General features: G+C 42.5%; 1 protein-coding gene across 1 annotated transcript; it reads right to left on the bottom strand.

The window, feature by feature from the left end:
- Positions 1 to 8,027: 8,027 nt before the first annotated feature.
- WFDC13 (WAP four-disulfide core domain 13) lies at positions 8,028 to 10,828 on the bottom strand. The gene is made up of 2 exons (XM_061209800.1): positions 10,741 to 10,828; positions 8,028 to 8,182 (listed from the first exon to the last, which is right to left on the bottom strand). The coding sequence occupies exons 1-2, from the start codon at positions 10,826 to 10,828 to the stop codon at positions 8,028 to 8,030; spliced, it is 243 nt and encodes an 80-aa protein (XP_061065783.1).
- Positions 10,829 to 14,513: the final 3,685 nt, after the last annotated feature.

Consider the following 14,513-nt stretch of genomic DNA (forward strand, 5'->3'; position numbering starts at 1 on the left):
CCGTGCATTTTCTAAGTAGGAATCTCACAATATACAGGAGTTCAGAAGCTGATTGTCTGCAGTCCCAGCTCTCAGCTGCTAGGTTATAAGAGCCATGAATGACGAAGTGAAAGGTAAGATGGATGGGGGGAGGGACTTCCATGAGTGATGCACTTGACATGAGTGACACACTCGATGCAATTGGGACATCTAGTGCCAACTGTTTGCAAAATTTTGGAAGAATCAATGATTAAAATTGCATGTCTCTCTTCATATATCTTCCTATGAAGGCTGCTTGAGTTGTGTTGGTGTCCTTGTAACTTCTGGGATATCCAAACACAGGCGTTCATCCTTATATCTTTAATTTACTGTTTACCCCGGTAATTCATCCCTTGTGGCCACCGTATATTACATGACTACGGTGAATGAGGGAATTCCAAGCAGGCACCTGTGGACCCAGGGAGTTTTTAACATTTAAGCTTCAGAAAAAGCTCCTTGATTTATTGTGAACATCTAACTCTCCTAGACATGCTCTAAGGATATTACTTTATCTCACCACTGTACTCATTACTGTATACACCTTATGTATTTCTCCCTTAGGACTGTGGCCCAAGGCTTCTGACCTTTTTCCATCAAGTCTCATTTGGAAACGTCCCAGGCTGAGTCACAAGGCTAATTGGGAAGGGATCTAATTCATAAACTCCTTACAGAATTTCCTTCCAGTCTCACTCTGACTACTTTCTGCTCCCTTGCAGATGCAAGAGATTTTATTTATTCATTTTATTTATGAGCCTAATACTACTTGCTGACTTCAGGTTAAACAGCTCTCTCCACCACTGCACCAAAAGATTCTCCGGATTTGTCTAATGAAAAGTTTCAGCAATCAACTCCTTTCTTGGGCATCCACCTTCTAGGACACGTTCCCTGACTGATTACTGCATTAAAGGTTTCTTAAGCAACTCAGCCCTACTGATACACTACTATACTTATTTCTATCTTGAATCAATACACCTTCTTCAAAATCTTCAGAGTCATTCCATACCTTTATATATAGCATCCTGTACAGTAGTCAACCTCCCGTGTAGGATCTTTGACTGAAGTAATTCTTTGTTCATCGGCAGATATTCACTTAGTTCTGGTTGAATTAAAGGGGGAATTTTGTTCCAATCAGGATGTGCTGACAGGATACAAAAGGACATAGTAAAATTCCCATTAGAAGAGTCCCAGATTCCAACCAGGGCTAAGCCTCTGACCCCTCCTTTGGCTTCACCACATTCTCTTTACTCTTTTTTTTTTTTTTTTAATTGACATATAGCTGATTTACAATGTTGCGTTAATTTCTGCTGTACAGCAAAATGATTCAGTTATACATATATATAGGTATGTACATTCTTATTTGTATTCTTTCCCATTATGGTTTATCACAGGATATTGAATATAGTTCCCTGTGCTATACAGTAGGACCTTGTTGTATATCCATTCTCTATATAATAATTTGCATCGACTAACCTGAACTTCCCACTCTGTCCCTTCCCCACCCCACATTCCCTTTACTCTTTTTTTTTTTTTTTTTTGGCTACGTTGGGTCTTTGTTGTGGCACGCGGGCTTTCTCTAGCTGTGGCGAGCGGGGACTACTCTTTGTTGTGGTGCGTGGGCTTCTCATTGCAGTGGCTTCTCTAGTTGTGGAGCACAGGCTCTAGGCATGCAAGTTTCAGTAGTTGTGGCACACGGGCTCAATAGTTGTGGCTCACGGGCTCTAAAGCTCAGGCTCAGCAGTTGTGGCACATGGGCTTAGTGGCTCTGCGGCATGTGGGATCTTCCTGCACCAGGGATTGAACCCGTGTCCCCTGCACTGGCAGGCGGATTCTTAACCACTGCACCACCAGGGAAGTCCCTGATGTGGATATTGAACCACCTTTGCATCCCTGGGATAAATCTCATCTGATTATAATACACGATTGTTTTAATGTATTGTTGAATTCTGTTTGCAAATATTTTGTTGAGGATTTTTTGCATCTATGTTCTTCAGTAATATTGGCCTGTGATTTTCTTTCTTTCTTTTTTAAAATAAGCTATAATTTTCTTTATCTTTGTCAAATTTTGGTATCAGGGTGAGGCTGGCTTCATAGAATGAGCTTGGAACATCGATGATTGTCTTTAGCTGTGAAATCTCAGCTAAAATCTATGAGACAACAGAAGAAGTCCCACTCCATAGCCTATCATAAATACATTCATTTTGCACCATTGGTCTACTATAAGTTACATAAGTAGTCTCCTCCTTTTGAGTATTAAATCTGATTCAAATATTTTATATTCATAAGTAATATTGATGAACATCTTTGACCACATCATTATTTCATCAGCACAGCTTTTAGTCATGATCTTCACCTGGTGTGATGCCTATGGGTCCTGCAGTCCAACACCCACTTAATCCTCCAAAAACATGGGTCCATTCCTGTATCATCTCCAGTTCCTTCAGTTGGAAATCCATATTGTGGGTGCCTATGAAATAGGAGAGCTCCATTTCCCAAGTCCCTTCACTACCTATTCCTGCCTCAGGCTCTTTTCATATCACACTCTTATGCCCTGAGTAAAAAGTTCAAATACATGCTTCAACAATTAGTACATATCTTCGCATTTTATTCCTTTATGAATAATTGGAACTAAATACCAATACACTAAATGTAAAAAAAACTTCTATAATATTCAACCCTTGTAAAATTCTGACATCATGATTTTTTTTTTAACATCTTTATTGGAGTATAATTGCTCCAATAATGTTAGTTTCTGCTATATAACAAAGTGAATCGGCTATACATATACATACATCCCCATATCTTCTCCCTCTTGCGTCTCCCTCCCACCCTCCCTATCCCACCCCTCTAGGTGGACACAAAGCACTGAGCTGATCTCCCTGTGCTATGCAGCTGCTTCCCACTAGCTATCTATTTTACGTTTGGTAGTGTAGATATGTCCATGCCACTCTCTCACTTTGTCCCAGCTTACACTTCCCCCTCCCTGTGTCCTCAAGTCCATTCTCTATGTCTGCGTCTTTATTCCTGTCCTGCCCCTAGGTTCTTCAGAACCATTTTTTTTTTTAGGTTCCATATATATGTGTTAGCATACGGTATTTGTTTTTCTCTTTCTGACTTACTTCACTCTGTATGACAGTCTCTAGGTTCATCCACCTGGCTACAAATAACTCACTTTCGTTTCTTTTTATGGCTGAGTAATATTCCATTGTATATATGTGCTACATCTTCTTTATCCATTCATCTGATGTCATGATTTTTAATTAGCAATTATTATTTAGACACCAGCTTTATAAAGCTCAAAGCAATGCTTTCCAATAGAACTTTTTCTGCAGTGATGGAAATGTTCTATGTCTGCATTGTTTAATATATTAGCCACAAGTCATATGAGATTATCAAACACTTGCAATGTGATTAGTGAGACTGAGGAGTTGATAGAATATTTTATTTTATTGAATTGTAATTAATATAAATTTACACTTAAATAGACTCCTGTGACCAGTGCCTGTGGTAGCAGACAGATCAAGATTAGATGATTAAGACAGTGACAGCTGTAGTTTGAATGGGCCAACCTTAATGTGAGAGGCCTGGCTCATTAGATCAACTTGAACCACATCTGGTCAACTCATGGTGATAAAGGAGGCTGCAGAGTTTTCTGAACAATGTTTCCAGCTCTGGGCCAGGGGTTATCAGGGATCAGCCAGATTAGAAGGGTGTCAGATTAGAAGAAAGGTGTGGGACATGGAATGGTGATACATTTATCTTGGGAAAACTTCATTTGGAGGGGGTGTGATTGGGGCAAAGTGGAATCATGGGAGTAGGTGACCACAAATTTCCAAGTTGGTAACATTTACATGGGACTTGCAGAGGGAAGCAACATCTTCCATAGCTGCTGGAGGTTTAGTAGAGAAATCGAGATCATTGTTAAATTAGCTGAGCTTTTATCATTTGATTTAATCACATGATCTTTCAGGGATGGAGTACTTTCCACAAATATGCCTTGTTCCATCTGAGAAGATATTTCAGAGATCAGAGACACGATACTTGTCTTCTTTGGGAGCTAATTTATATGGAACCTAGAGGAAAAGTTTAAAAACATAGAGTTTAAGGTAGAATGTACATGTTGATTCCTTTATAAAACAAGAATTTTGGATAAATGCAGTTTTGGGAAGACACAAATAATAATAGTAACATTTTCCTTAGACTCTCTGCCAGGCACTGTGGTATGTGCTTTGCCTGTGCCATCTCATTTTGTCTCATGACACACCTGGGGTAGGTATTATTCAGCTCCATTTACAGATGAAGAGGTTGGAGCCTTCAGGACTCGGAAATACTCAGCATCTCCAGGTCAGCAAGGGCAGAGCCGGACTGAGTCCCAGAGCAGCCAGGACCCCTAGCCCTAGCCCTTAGTCTATCCTAGTCCTCCCTCTGAATGGGATATTCCCACGCTTCTTTTTTGTTTGTTTTCCCTCCTATTCTATTTTCCAAATCAAATATAAATTTGCCTTTAAGAAAAATAATTTGTAAAACACTTGAGTCCAGCAGACAAAATTGAAGTAGACAGCTGGTATCTGAGAGCTTCTGGACTAGCCAGTGAAGATTTTCTTTGTGAGAAAAATTCATGAAGTGTTAGGATTAAGCTACACCTTGCCAGCCTGCTTCTCAGCCCATTTGAAAAGTCAGAATGATGTCCTCACTATATGCAAGGCATGGTTTTGGGTTTTAGGGTACCGTGGCAAAGAAGTCAGACACAGTTCCTACTTTTATGGGACTCATACTCTAGGTTGAGAAAATACTAAGTTAAACAATTAGAGTATAATGTGATAAAGTTTAAAATAGGGCCAAGATAAGGTTCTGTGAAAAGAAAAGGACAACCATTCTGTCTGGGGTGAATTGGTGAAGTTTCCATGGAGATTTTTATTTAATATGAAACTTGAAGCATGAGTGGGAATTTGTTGAAAAGTGGGAGAAAAACATTCTGGGCAGAGATAAGAGCTTGAGTTAGAGGACAGAGGGAGAGAGTGCCTGGGGCCTTGGAGAAAGACCAAGTTTAGTGAGGCAGGTTTCTAAGCGTGAAAGGGAATGAGGAGTCATGAGGCCCGAGTTGAAAGCAGGAGGAAAAGCATCAGTGAAAACATTCAGTGGAAACAGGAAGTGTGAGAATCTACTCACCAGAAGTGAACTAAGCCACCCAAGGAAACAATCCTTTGGGACTAAGGCATCCCAAGCCTTGGGTTTGTAATCCAGCTCCACCACTGACCAGTTGGCTAGAGCTGAGCATATTACTTTAATTCTATGATTCTCGGTTCCCTTGTCTGTAAACTGGGTATTATGGTTGCTGTGAGGACCCCATGAGATGAAGCCCAACTTGGCTAAGAATGTTAGTTCTCACTGACAAAGTTGGATGCCCTTGACTACTCCCACCAGAGCCCAAGTTTCCTGGAAGATTGTGATCAGATCTGCTTGAGCTATTCTGTCCTCCATGCCTGGTCGCCACAGGAAGCTCAACACTGCACTTGCTGGGTATAAGATCACTATTTTTTTCAGGCCCTCATTGGCACTGCCATCTTCTACCTCACCTGATCTTCCCAGCCAACACCAGGGTCTCCAGAGCAGGAATGGTCAGTTGAGGGGAACCATTCTGCAGAGGACAGGCTGCAGGATCGGGGAGAGCAAACACTGTGACACGTGGATCTAACAGATCTCACAGTGAATGCTGCACAGGCCCTGGATTAGGTCACAGTGCTGATGCATTGATTGCTGGCCAGTGTGTGACCTGGGCAGTTAATTATTATAAGGTGCAGAGGAAGTTAGTATGGTTGGCTCATCAGGGCCTGAGCAAGGGTGAAAGTGGTCCTCATGCACTTCAACACCTCTACTGGCCTCTGCTTGCTACTATTTTTTGAACTCCTTTGTACAGGGTTTCTAAGCTGAAATACCACGGTTCTAACTTGGAAACTCTGGTGACTTCAGAAGGACTGTTAGAAGACCCTAAGCTCCTAATTTCTCCCCAGTCTGAAACAAATTCTACCAAGATATGAAGAGTAGCTTCCTTTTGGTGGCAGAGTTACAGAAGACTCCATTTTGCTCACCTTTCTTGTAACATTGGTAAAATAATAAAGATAATCCCCCTTTTTTTAAAGAGGAAAAATCTGGAACCCAGAAAGATTGAGTTGCTGGCAACTTCTAACTTTTGCAGAATCTTTGCAGTGACCAAGTTCTTCCATTCCACGTGGCCTCATGTAATCCTCACAAAACCCGAGGTATGGATGTCCTCTTCATCTTTCCCATGAGGAAGCTGATGGTCTCAGAGATGTAGAGTGAGCTGACCAAGGCCACACAGTGTGAAGGGCTCAGCTTGACTCCTTGCCTAGGGCGCTGTCGACCCGGAGGCTGGCAGACACTGTTCCCTGGCAAAGGCTCAGATCTGAGTGTCCTGTGCTCTCCCTTGGGCCCATGACCCTGCCTCTTATGCTGTTCTGTGTTGCAGAACTCACCCTGGACCACATCCTGCCCCAGGGAGTGAGGACATAGCCCCAGGAGGGGAACTGTGCAGGAGGGAGCCATCAATGACAAAAGGCTCTTCTGACCTGGTGGGAATATCTGAGTCCCTAGAGAGGCTGGAGAAGGAAAACTGGGGAAAACTTGTCTGGGAAAGCCCAGGTCCAACCCTGATACTTACAACATGTTCTGGGAAACATGCCTCACTTGCCAGCCCTGGTGTTTCTCAAGGTCTTGGTTTTGAGTCTGTAGAAGAAAAAGATTTTCTAATGTTATGTGGTGAAGTTTTGTTCTTAGAGATATCATTTTAGAATTTTCCATTACTTCCATCATTGAAATGAGACCGTGAAGCTAAGTCCTCATGCCATAGGGAAAGCAGAACCTCAAAGAACCCAGTGACAACAGAGTCAGACTTAGGCTTGTGCCTTCCAATGTGGAGCCTTGAAAGACATGGAGTTAAGTTGCAAGGGCCAGTCTTGAGAGAGAAGTGGTTAGCTCGTCGCTAAAATTTACCGAGTAATTATGCATCAAGTGATGTTTTTAGAAATTATATGGGTTATCTATTTTAATCTCACTCTTGTTGTTCCAGTTTTTAAGATGGGGAAGCTGATGTCCAGAGAGTGGTTGACTAACTTATCACTCAGCCAAGAAATGGTGGAGCCAGGATGTGGGTCCAGGTATCTGGTTCTGGGCCCATACTTGATCCCTCTGGACCTTGTCTCAGAGACAAGGTACTATGTGGGCTACTATGCTCAAGGCAGAGTATATAGCAGAGAATAAGACAGTTTAGAAGCTCACTGGTTGAGTCTCCTGCCTTGTGGGTCTTTTGAGACCTCATTTGGACCTCCATAACAATCTTGCAAGGCTGGAAAAAAAGGGTCCCCATTTTCTGCATGAGAAAATGAAAGGCAAGAATGGGGAACTGCCTTCCTCAAGGTCATAGAAAGACATTGTTGCAAGATAGGATTAGAAACCAGACATTTCATCAGGCCTGTAATGCCTTTTCTCTGTTTTGGGAGTTCTCTCCATCCAGCAGAGTTGGGGCCAGTGCTAATGCCTGGGCAAGTAACCAAAGGGTCCCTTCGGCTGGAGGATCTTCAGAGCCCAGGAACATGGGGGGGGGGGTGGGGACAAAGAATGGTGTTTGTCAAAAGAGGGCAAGCAAAAACAGAACAAAGTTGCTTTGGGATTCTGGTGACGCAGCTCCAGGTATAGTATCCCAGACTCTGGGATAAAGGTGGATTCTGGGACAGGGCAGGGTCTGTGGATGGAGGGGTTTATTTGTGTGTTCAGAGAGGCTGATACAGAGATTGACAGATGTGGTGATAGGGAGAGAATGATTATGTAGTTCAGGAGTGGAGGAAGGCTCTTTTAATCAGGACATTTATGGAAATTATTCTTGGTAATGAGAAAGAGAATGTTAGAGAGAAAAAGAGATCCATTGTCTGGTAAGAGACTCTTCTGTCGAGCTCCCACCAGCAGCTCTAAGGTCAGGGCTGGGCAGGAGAAGCCCCTTACCTTTCATGGTTTACATTTTTGTTTAATGTACAGACTATGCCACAGAAGGCAGAACAGCACTGAAATCCTGGATGGCAATCTTCCTGCAATGTGCAGAAATGAGTACAGTTTTCAGGGTCTGATCTGCAGGGTGGAGGTTCCAAGATATACCCTGGAACACAGAACAGGAAAGAGAAGGGCCTAAACAACAGGCTGGAGTGACATTCAGAACTCCAAAAGCCCAGGGAACTGCCAGAGAACCAGCCACCCTGATCCCCTTCATGTGGCCACAGGGAGGTGGAATAAGATTTTGTCCTTAGCCGCTGTCTTCCTCTGAGTTCTCAGCGGGGAAAACCAGGGCTTGGATATTTGATCAAAGACAGAGTTTGGGAGAATCCTGCACCCACGGGTCATTCATCGTCCTTCCAGATCAGATGCCAAGTCCTCACAGACCCTGGTTAAGTCCAGTTCAAGGGAATGAACGGTGTGCGTGGTGAACAAGAGAGGGATGTGTGGTCCATTTGCACTGATTCATTGTGTAGTCTCAAGCAAACAATATAGTTTATCCTAGGGTTTCACCTAACGTGTTATTTGCATATAGGAAGAACGAGTGAAAGGGGTGATTTTTGAAAAGGATGAAGACTGCACAGCACACTCTAGTTATTGGCATCAGAATGCTAGAACCCAAATCACAAATGAGTTCTAGGGGTGACTTCTTTAATGGGGACAAGGATGGGTGTTTCAGAACGGGGTGCAAAGATCAGCTGCTCCTTCTTCCCAGGTCTCTAGTGATGAGGAGGCCAGAGCACCAGGGTCCCCCACTTTCTTTAAATAACTTTTTTTCGTGTTTTTTTTTTTTTAAATTAATTAATTTAATTTATTTTATTTTTGGCTGTGTTGCGTTTTCGTTGCTGTGCGCGGGCTTTCTCTAGTTGCGGTGAGTGGGGGCTACTCTTCGTTGTGGTGCGCGGGCTTCTCATCGCGGTGGCTTCTCTTGTTGCGGAGCACGGGCTCTAGGCGCGCAGGCTTCAGTAGTCGCAGCCCGCGGGCTTGGTAGTTGTGGCTCACGGGCTTAGTTGCTCTGCAGCATGTGGGATCTTCCCAGACCAGGGCTCGAACCCATGTCCCCTGCATTGGCAGGCGGATTCTTAACCACTGCACCACCAGGGAAGCCCAGGGTCCCCCACTTTCTACTGTTAGAAAGAATAAGCATTTCATGCTGACATCCCGTTACCCCCATCTGCCAGTAGTCAGGTCAAAGCCAAGAGCATCTCCACCAGATCCTGTCCCAAGGCTCCAACTCACAATATTCTCTTGGTTCCTGAAATCTAAGGCATTAAGGATGAACCCCATGAACCCCTTTATCCAAGCCCAGCCAGATCTAATTTTTGTACCTTCTGACTTTTCTTTGGGGCAAATGTCATAGGAGGAGCATTCTATAAGCCTTTGTTGATTTATTGCTCTGAAGATACTTGCAATTATAAGAGGGTCTGTAGGATATCATGCTGATCTGAAAGGAATAATTGATGAGTGAAGTTGGGGCTAGAATTGTAACAGCAAATGACACCAGAGATGGTGGGTAAGAAGCCGAGGCCCCAGCTGTTGACAGTTTGGCAGAGACCAGTACTCAGCCCTCACCCTGCACCTCCCTGTCATCCCTTAGCTCACTGGATCAGTGTGAGAAATTGGAACTGATCCCCACTTTGGAGAGCTTGGGGCTCAATGGAACAGGATGGAAAAGGAGTCCATGAGCCAGGAATCTCAGAGAGGTTGACCTCAAGTTTTGCCTGCTCTTCTGGGTATCTCGCTACGGTACTTACCAGTCTTTCATAAAGCCTCTTGTGTCTCTCCTCAAATTTTAGTCCTTGGTTCTCCAATTAACTCTACCCTGGATACCCCTGTTCTCTTGCAGCTTGCTTAGCCTTCCTCAGTCTTATAAACCTGCATGCTCTCTCTGAGAACCCTAAAACAGGACCTTGCCTCCCCAGACACGTAAAATACTACACATAGCCCTGTTCTGAGCCCCCAGTACTCTAAAAATACTCTCTCTATGGAAGAGTGCAGGTATGATGAATAACAGCTCATTTTCCATTTGGTTTTGGTCATCCGTGTAACTGTGGCCAGACCTTTTGTTTGGTTGGAGCTGGGCCACAGTGGCTGCGGAGATGTTCTCTACACCTTCCCGTTGATGCTAATCACTGATAATTGTGCAGGTACCTCTGAATGTTTAACGTGGGAAATGAAATGCAAGACTTTGTTTCATTTTCTCCCAAAACATCCTCCAAGGCTGAGATTATGTAGGTTCCACCAATTGAATTTTCCTCTCTGTTTTAATGCTTGAAAAGTTGGCCCAAGCATCCATGAAGGAACCAGGGGTAGCAAGAAGAAGCTGGATGATGGAGCTGGTAACATTTACAGTAGTTAATACTTACTGAGCAATTACCATGGTCCAGTAAGGGTGCTGTATGTCTGCACATATTATCTCTGTTTCTTCTCCCAACTATCCCACTATCATTGTATCCATCACAAAAATAAAATCCAAGGTCCAGACACTTTGCCCAAGATCACTCAGTAAGCATCAGAATGGGGATTCAAACCTAGATATTGCCGACAATAAAACTTGGACTCGAACACGATACTGTTGTTTTTTTACGAGACGTGCCCGGCCCTCACATCCTCTCATCTCTCCAGATGCTTCTTCCCTCCCTTGGGCCCAGACCCAGCACCTACTCGAAAAATGTTGCTTGGGACTCCCAGACACCAGCTGTGGTGCTAAGCAAGTCAACAGCAGGAGCTGGAAAAGCAGTGCAGGCTTCATGCTGCTGGTGAGATGGGTCGGTAAGTCCTGGCCAAAGCTGTGACCAGGCACAGCTTAGAGGAGAAGGCAGAGTGAAGGCAAGCTGTGACTGGCCTTACACTGTGTACTCCAATCAGGGGGCTTTGGCAGAAACCCAAGCCCCTCCCAACCACGCCCACTCCAGGGCCAGGTAGTGTTTTCAAACGCACACCCTCGTCACCCCCCTAATCCTGACCTTGTTACGTCTCTCCTCTATGTAGATCTTGTTAGAATCCTTTCATAAAAATTTAACAAATTTTCCCACGTAGTTTTGGCATGTCTGTGTTATATTTATTCCTGGAGGTTTGAATTATTAAAGTGAAATTGTAAATAGTATCCTAACTTTTTAATTATTTCTTTCTGTTTGTTGCTAATGTAGATAAATGACTTTTGTATATTGATCTGTTTACCTTGCTAAACTCTCCCATTGTTTATCATAATTTCAGGTATGTTCTTTTCAGTGTTCAATGTATTCAACATTATCTGCAAATAACGACTGTTGTATTTTTCCTCTTTGAACTTTATGCCCTTTTTAATGCCTCGTGCCGGTCAGGACTTCCAAACATGATTGTGCAGAAGGGGTGATAGTGTATGTTCTTGTCTGATTCCTGATTTAAAATGAAAGATTCTTAAGTTTCCCTTTTAGGATAGTGTCTGTTTTTTTAAAATTAATTAATTAAATAATTACTTAAAAATTTTTTGGCTGCGTTGCTGTGCACGGGCTTTCTCTGGTTGCGGCGAGCGGGGGCTACTCTTCGTTGTGGTGCACGGGCTTCTCATTGCAGCGGCTTCTCTTGTTGCGGAGCACGGGCTCTAAGCGCGCGGGCTTCAGTAGTTGTGGCACACGAGCTCTAGAGTGCAGGCTCAGTAGTTGTGGCGCACGGGCTTACTTGTTCCACGGCGTGTGGGATCTTCCCCAGCCAGGGCTTGAACCCGTGTCCCCTGCATTGGCAGGCGGATTCTTAACCACTGCGCCACCAGGGAAGTCCTTTTTTAAAATTGGAGTTGATTTCTAATTTTCCTCTGGTCCAGTGGTTGTTTAAAAGTGTGTTGCTTAATTTCCACAGCTTTGTGAATTTTCCAGTTTTACCTCTGTTATTGATTTCTAGCTTCAACCTGTTGTGGTTGGATAATATCTATCTTTTAAAATCTACTGAGACTTAATTTGTGGTTTAAAACATATGGTCTCTCATGGAAAATGTCCCAAGTGCCCTTGAGAAGAATGTATGTTGTTGTTGTTGGGTTGAGTGCTCTGTGTATGTCTGTTAGATCTAGTTGTTTTACTGTGTTGTTTAAGTCCTCTATTATTCTAACTTATCTTCTGCTTAGTTGTTCTATCTATTATTGAGGGTGGGGGTGGAAGTCTCCGATCATTATTGTAGAACCGTCTCTATCTTTCACCTCAATTCTGTCAGTTTTTGCTTCATATATATTGATGATTATCAGTAGGTGCATAGATGTTTATAATTGTTGTACCTTCTTGTGGTATTGAACCTTTTATTAATATATATTGTTCTCTTTGTTTCTTGTAACCTTTTTTGATTTAAGATCTATTTTGTCTGATATTAGTATAGCCACCCTGCTCTATTTTGGTTACTATGTGCATGGAACATCTTTTCCCATCCTTTCACCTTCAATCTGTTTGGATCAAAAGTGAGTCTCTTGTAGACAGCATATGGTTCATGTGTTTTTATCTATTCTGCCAATCTTTATGTTTTGATTGGAGAGTTTAATTTGTTTACATTTAAAGTATTTACTGATGCGGAGGGACGTCTGTCATTTTCCATTTATTTTCTATGTGCCTTATAGCTTTCTTGTCTTATATATGTATATATTGATACATATATATGGATATACACAAACGTATGTGTGTATATATAAAATATATGTGTGTCTGTGTGTATATATATATACACATACACAAAAATGTTAGCACAGGGTGACAAAATTAAAATTGTAAAATTTCTTTGTCATTTTCATAGATTTGCAAGATTTATGCACTAAGCATGGGATGTTCTTTTAATAGTGCAAAATCAACAAATGATATTCTGGAAAGAAATTATTTTTTTCTACAGAGAGAAGCAAATGGGATGAAGTGATGAGGGGCCCCATGAAGAGGTTAAGGTCAAGGATATGTTGTAGCCCCCAAGAGAACTGGGGGCTACACTGTCTGGCATACATGGCATACATGGCTCTGGACCCACTTCTTTTTAAATCCTGTACCTGGCACTTACTAGCTGTGTGGCTTTGGGCAAGTTACTTAACTCCCCTGTGCCTCAGTTTCTGCATCTGTAAAATAGGAATTATAGTAGTACTAAACTCATAGGGTCATTGAGAGTATTAGTTAATACATGTTAAATATCCGACAGGTAGTGAACTTGGTATTAAACTGGGTGATGCTTGACACTTCGTTGGTGGCTCATTTGTTTATTTAACAAACCTTACATAGCACTGTCTGTATGCCATACATTGGTTCTAAGTGCTTAACAAATAATCATTCATGTAACCCTCACAGCAACCCTATGAGGTAAGTATCGTTATTATCCACACTTCGCAAATGAAGAAACTAATGCACAGAGAGGATTAATGACTTGCCCAAAGTAACTGGGAGCTAGGATTTGAATCCAGGTTAAGTCTGTGTTCTAAATGCCCATATTAGGTGGCCTTTCCCAGCTCTCTTTGCAGAACTCTCTTTTTTCATTAGATCAAAACCCACAAGACATTGTGATAAGGTAGTGTTAGGGTGATGTAGCCGTGGAGAAATCAACATAGAGATGGACAGGACTTTACAAAAGTCATCACACAAATGTTAGAGAAAAATAGATATACAGATCCTTCCCTACCTACACAATCACCCAGACATCCAGGAAATGTGTGTGTTGGGGGGAGGGGAGGCTCCTGCAATTCTACGGTGTTCTGCTTCTACCTGTATTACCTGAAGCAAAAAGAAAAAAAGAAAGTACTCTTTGAATAGGAATTCAGTGACAATGTTCTGTACGTACCCAACTTACGGGCAGAACTCCCAGATCTGCCACAACCAGAACCATGATTACATTTTGAGTCTTTGAGCTCTGTTCTGCTCATCAGCTTCACCCTGTGCAGGGGCTTGGTGGTTCCCAGAGACCAGGAAGAAGAGCCATCAGGCAAATAAATGCTGACATTTCCAACTTGAACATCTTCAGAGGTAGGTGAAGGTCAGAGTCTTGGGGCTGGAAATGTGAGCCTGAAAATGCTTTCATCTGTGGCTTGTGTCCAGACCATGCCCCCAGATCATGCCAACACTATCCCTCTAGAAAAGAAGTAATTGTCCTTGTTCAAACGGAGAAACTGACACAGAGAAAAATGACATGGATGACACTGTGTCCCTTCACATGTGATACCCTGAGGACACTATGTATTGTCTACAGAGTATTCCTAGTGAGAATGTATAACCTGCGTCTAATCCTGAAGAAATTTCAAACAAACCCCACACGAGGAATGTTTAATTAAAAGAAAAAAAGGCCTATATTCTTCAAAAATTTCAATGTCATAAAAGACAAAGGGCATTATTGGGTGAATTTATAAAATGGGATACTGATGATAGATTTGATAAAAATATTTTGGAAATGTTAAATTTAATGAAGTTGATAGTTGTGATCACAGAAGAGAATGTCCCTATTGTTAATAC

The sequence above is a fragment of the Eubalaena glacialis genome, chromosome 13 (genome assembly GCF_028564815.1).
Source record: "Eubalaena glacialis isolate mEubGla1 chromosome 13, mEubGla1.1.hap2.+ XY, whole genome shotgun sequence".
Lineage (NCBI taxonomy): Eukaryota > Metazoa > Chordata > Mammalia > Artiodactyla > Balaenidae > Eubalaena > Eubalaena glacialis.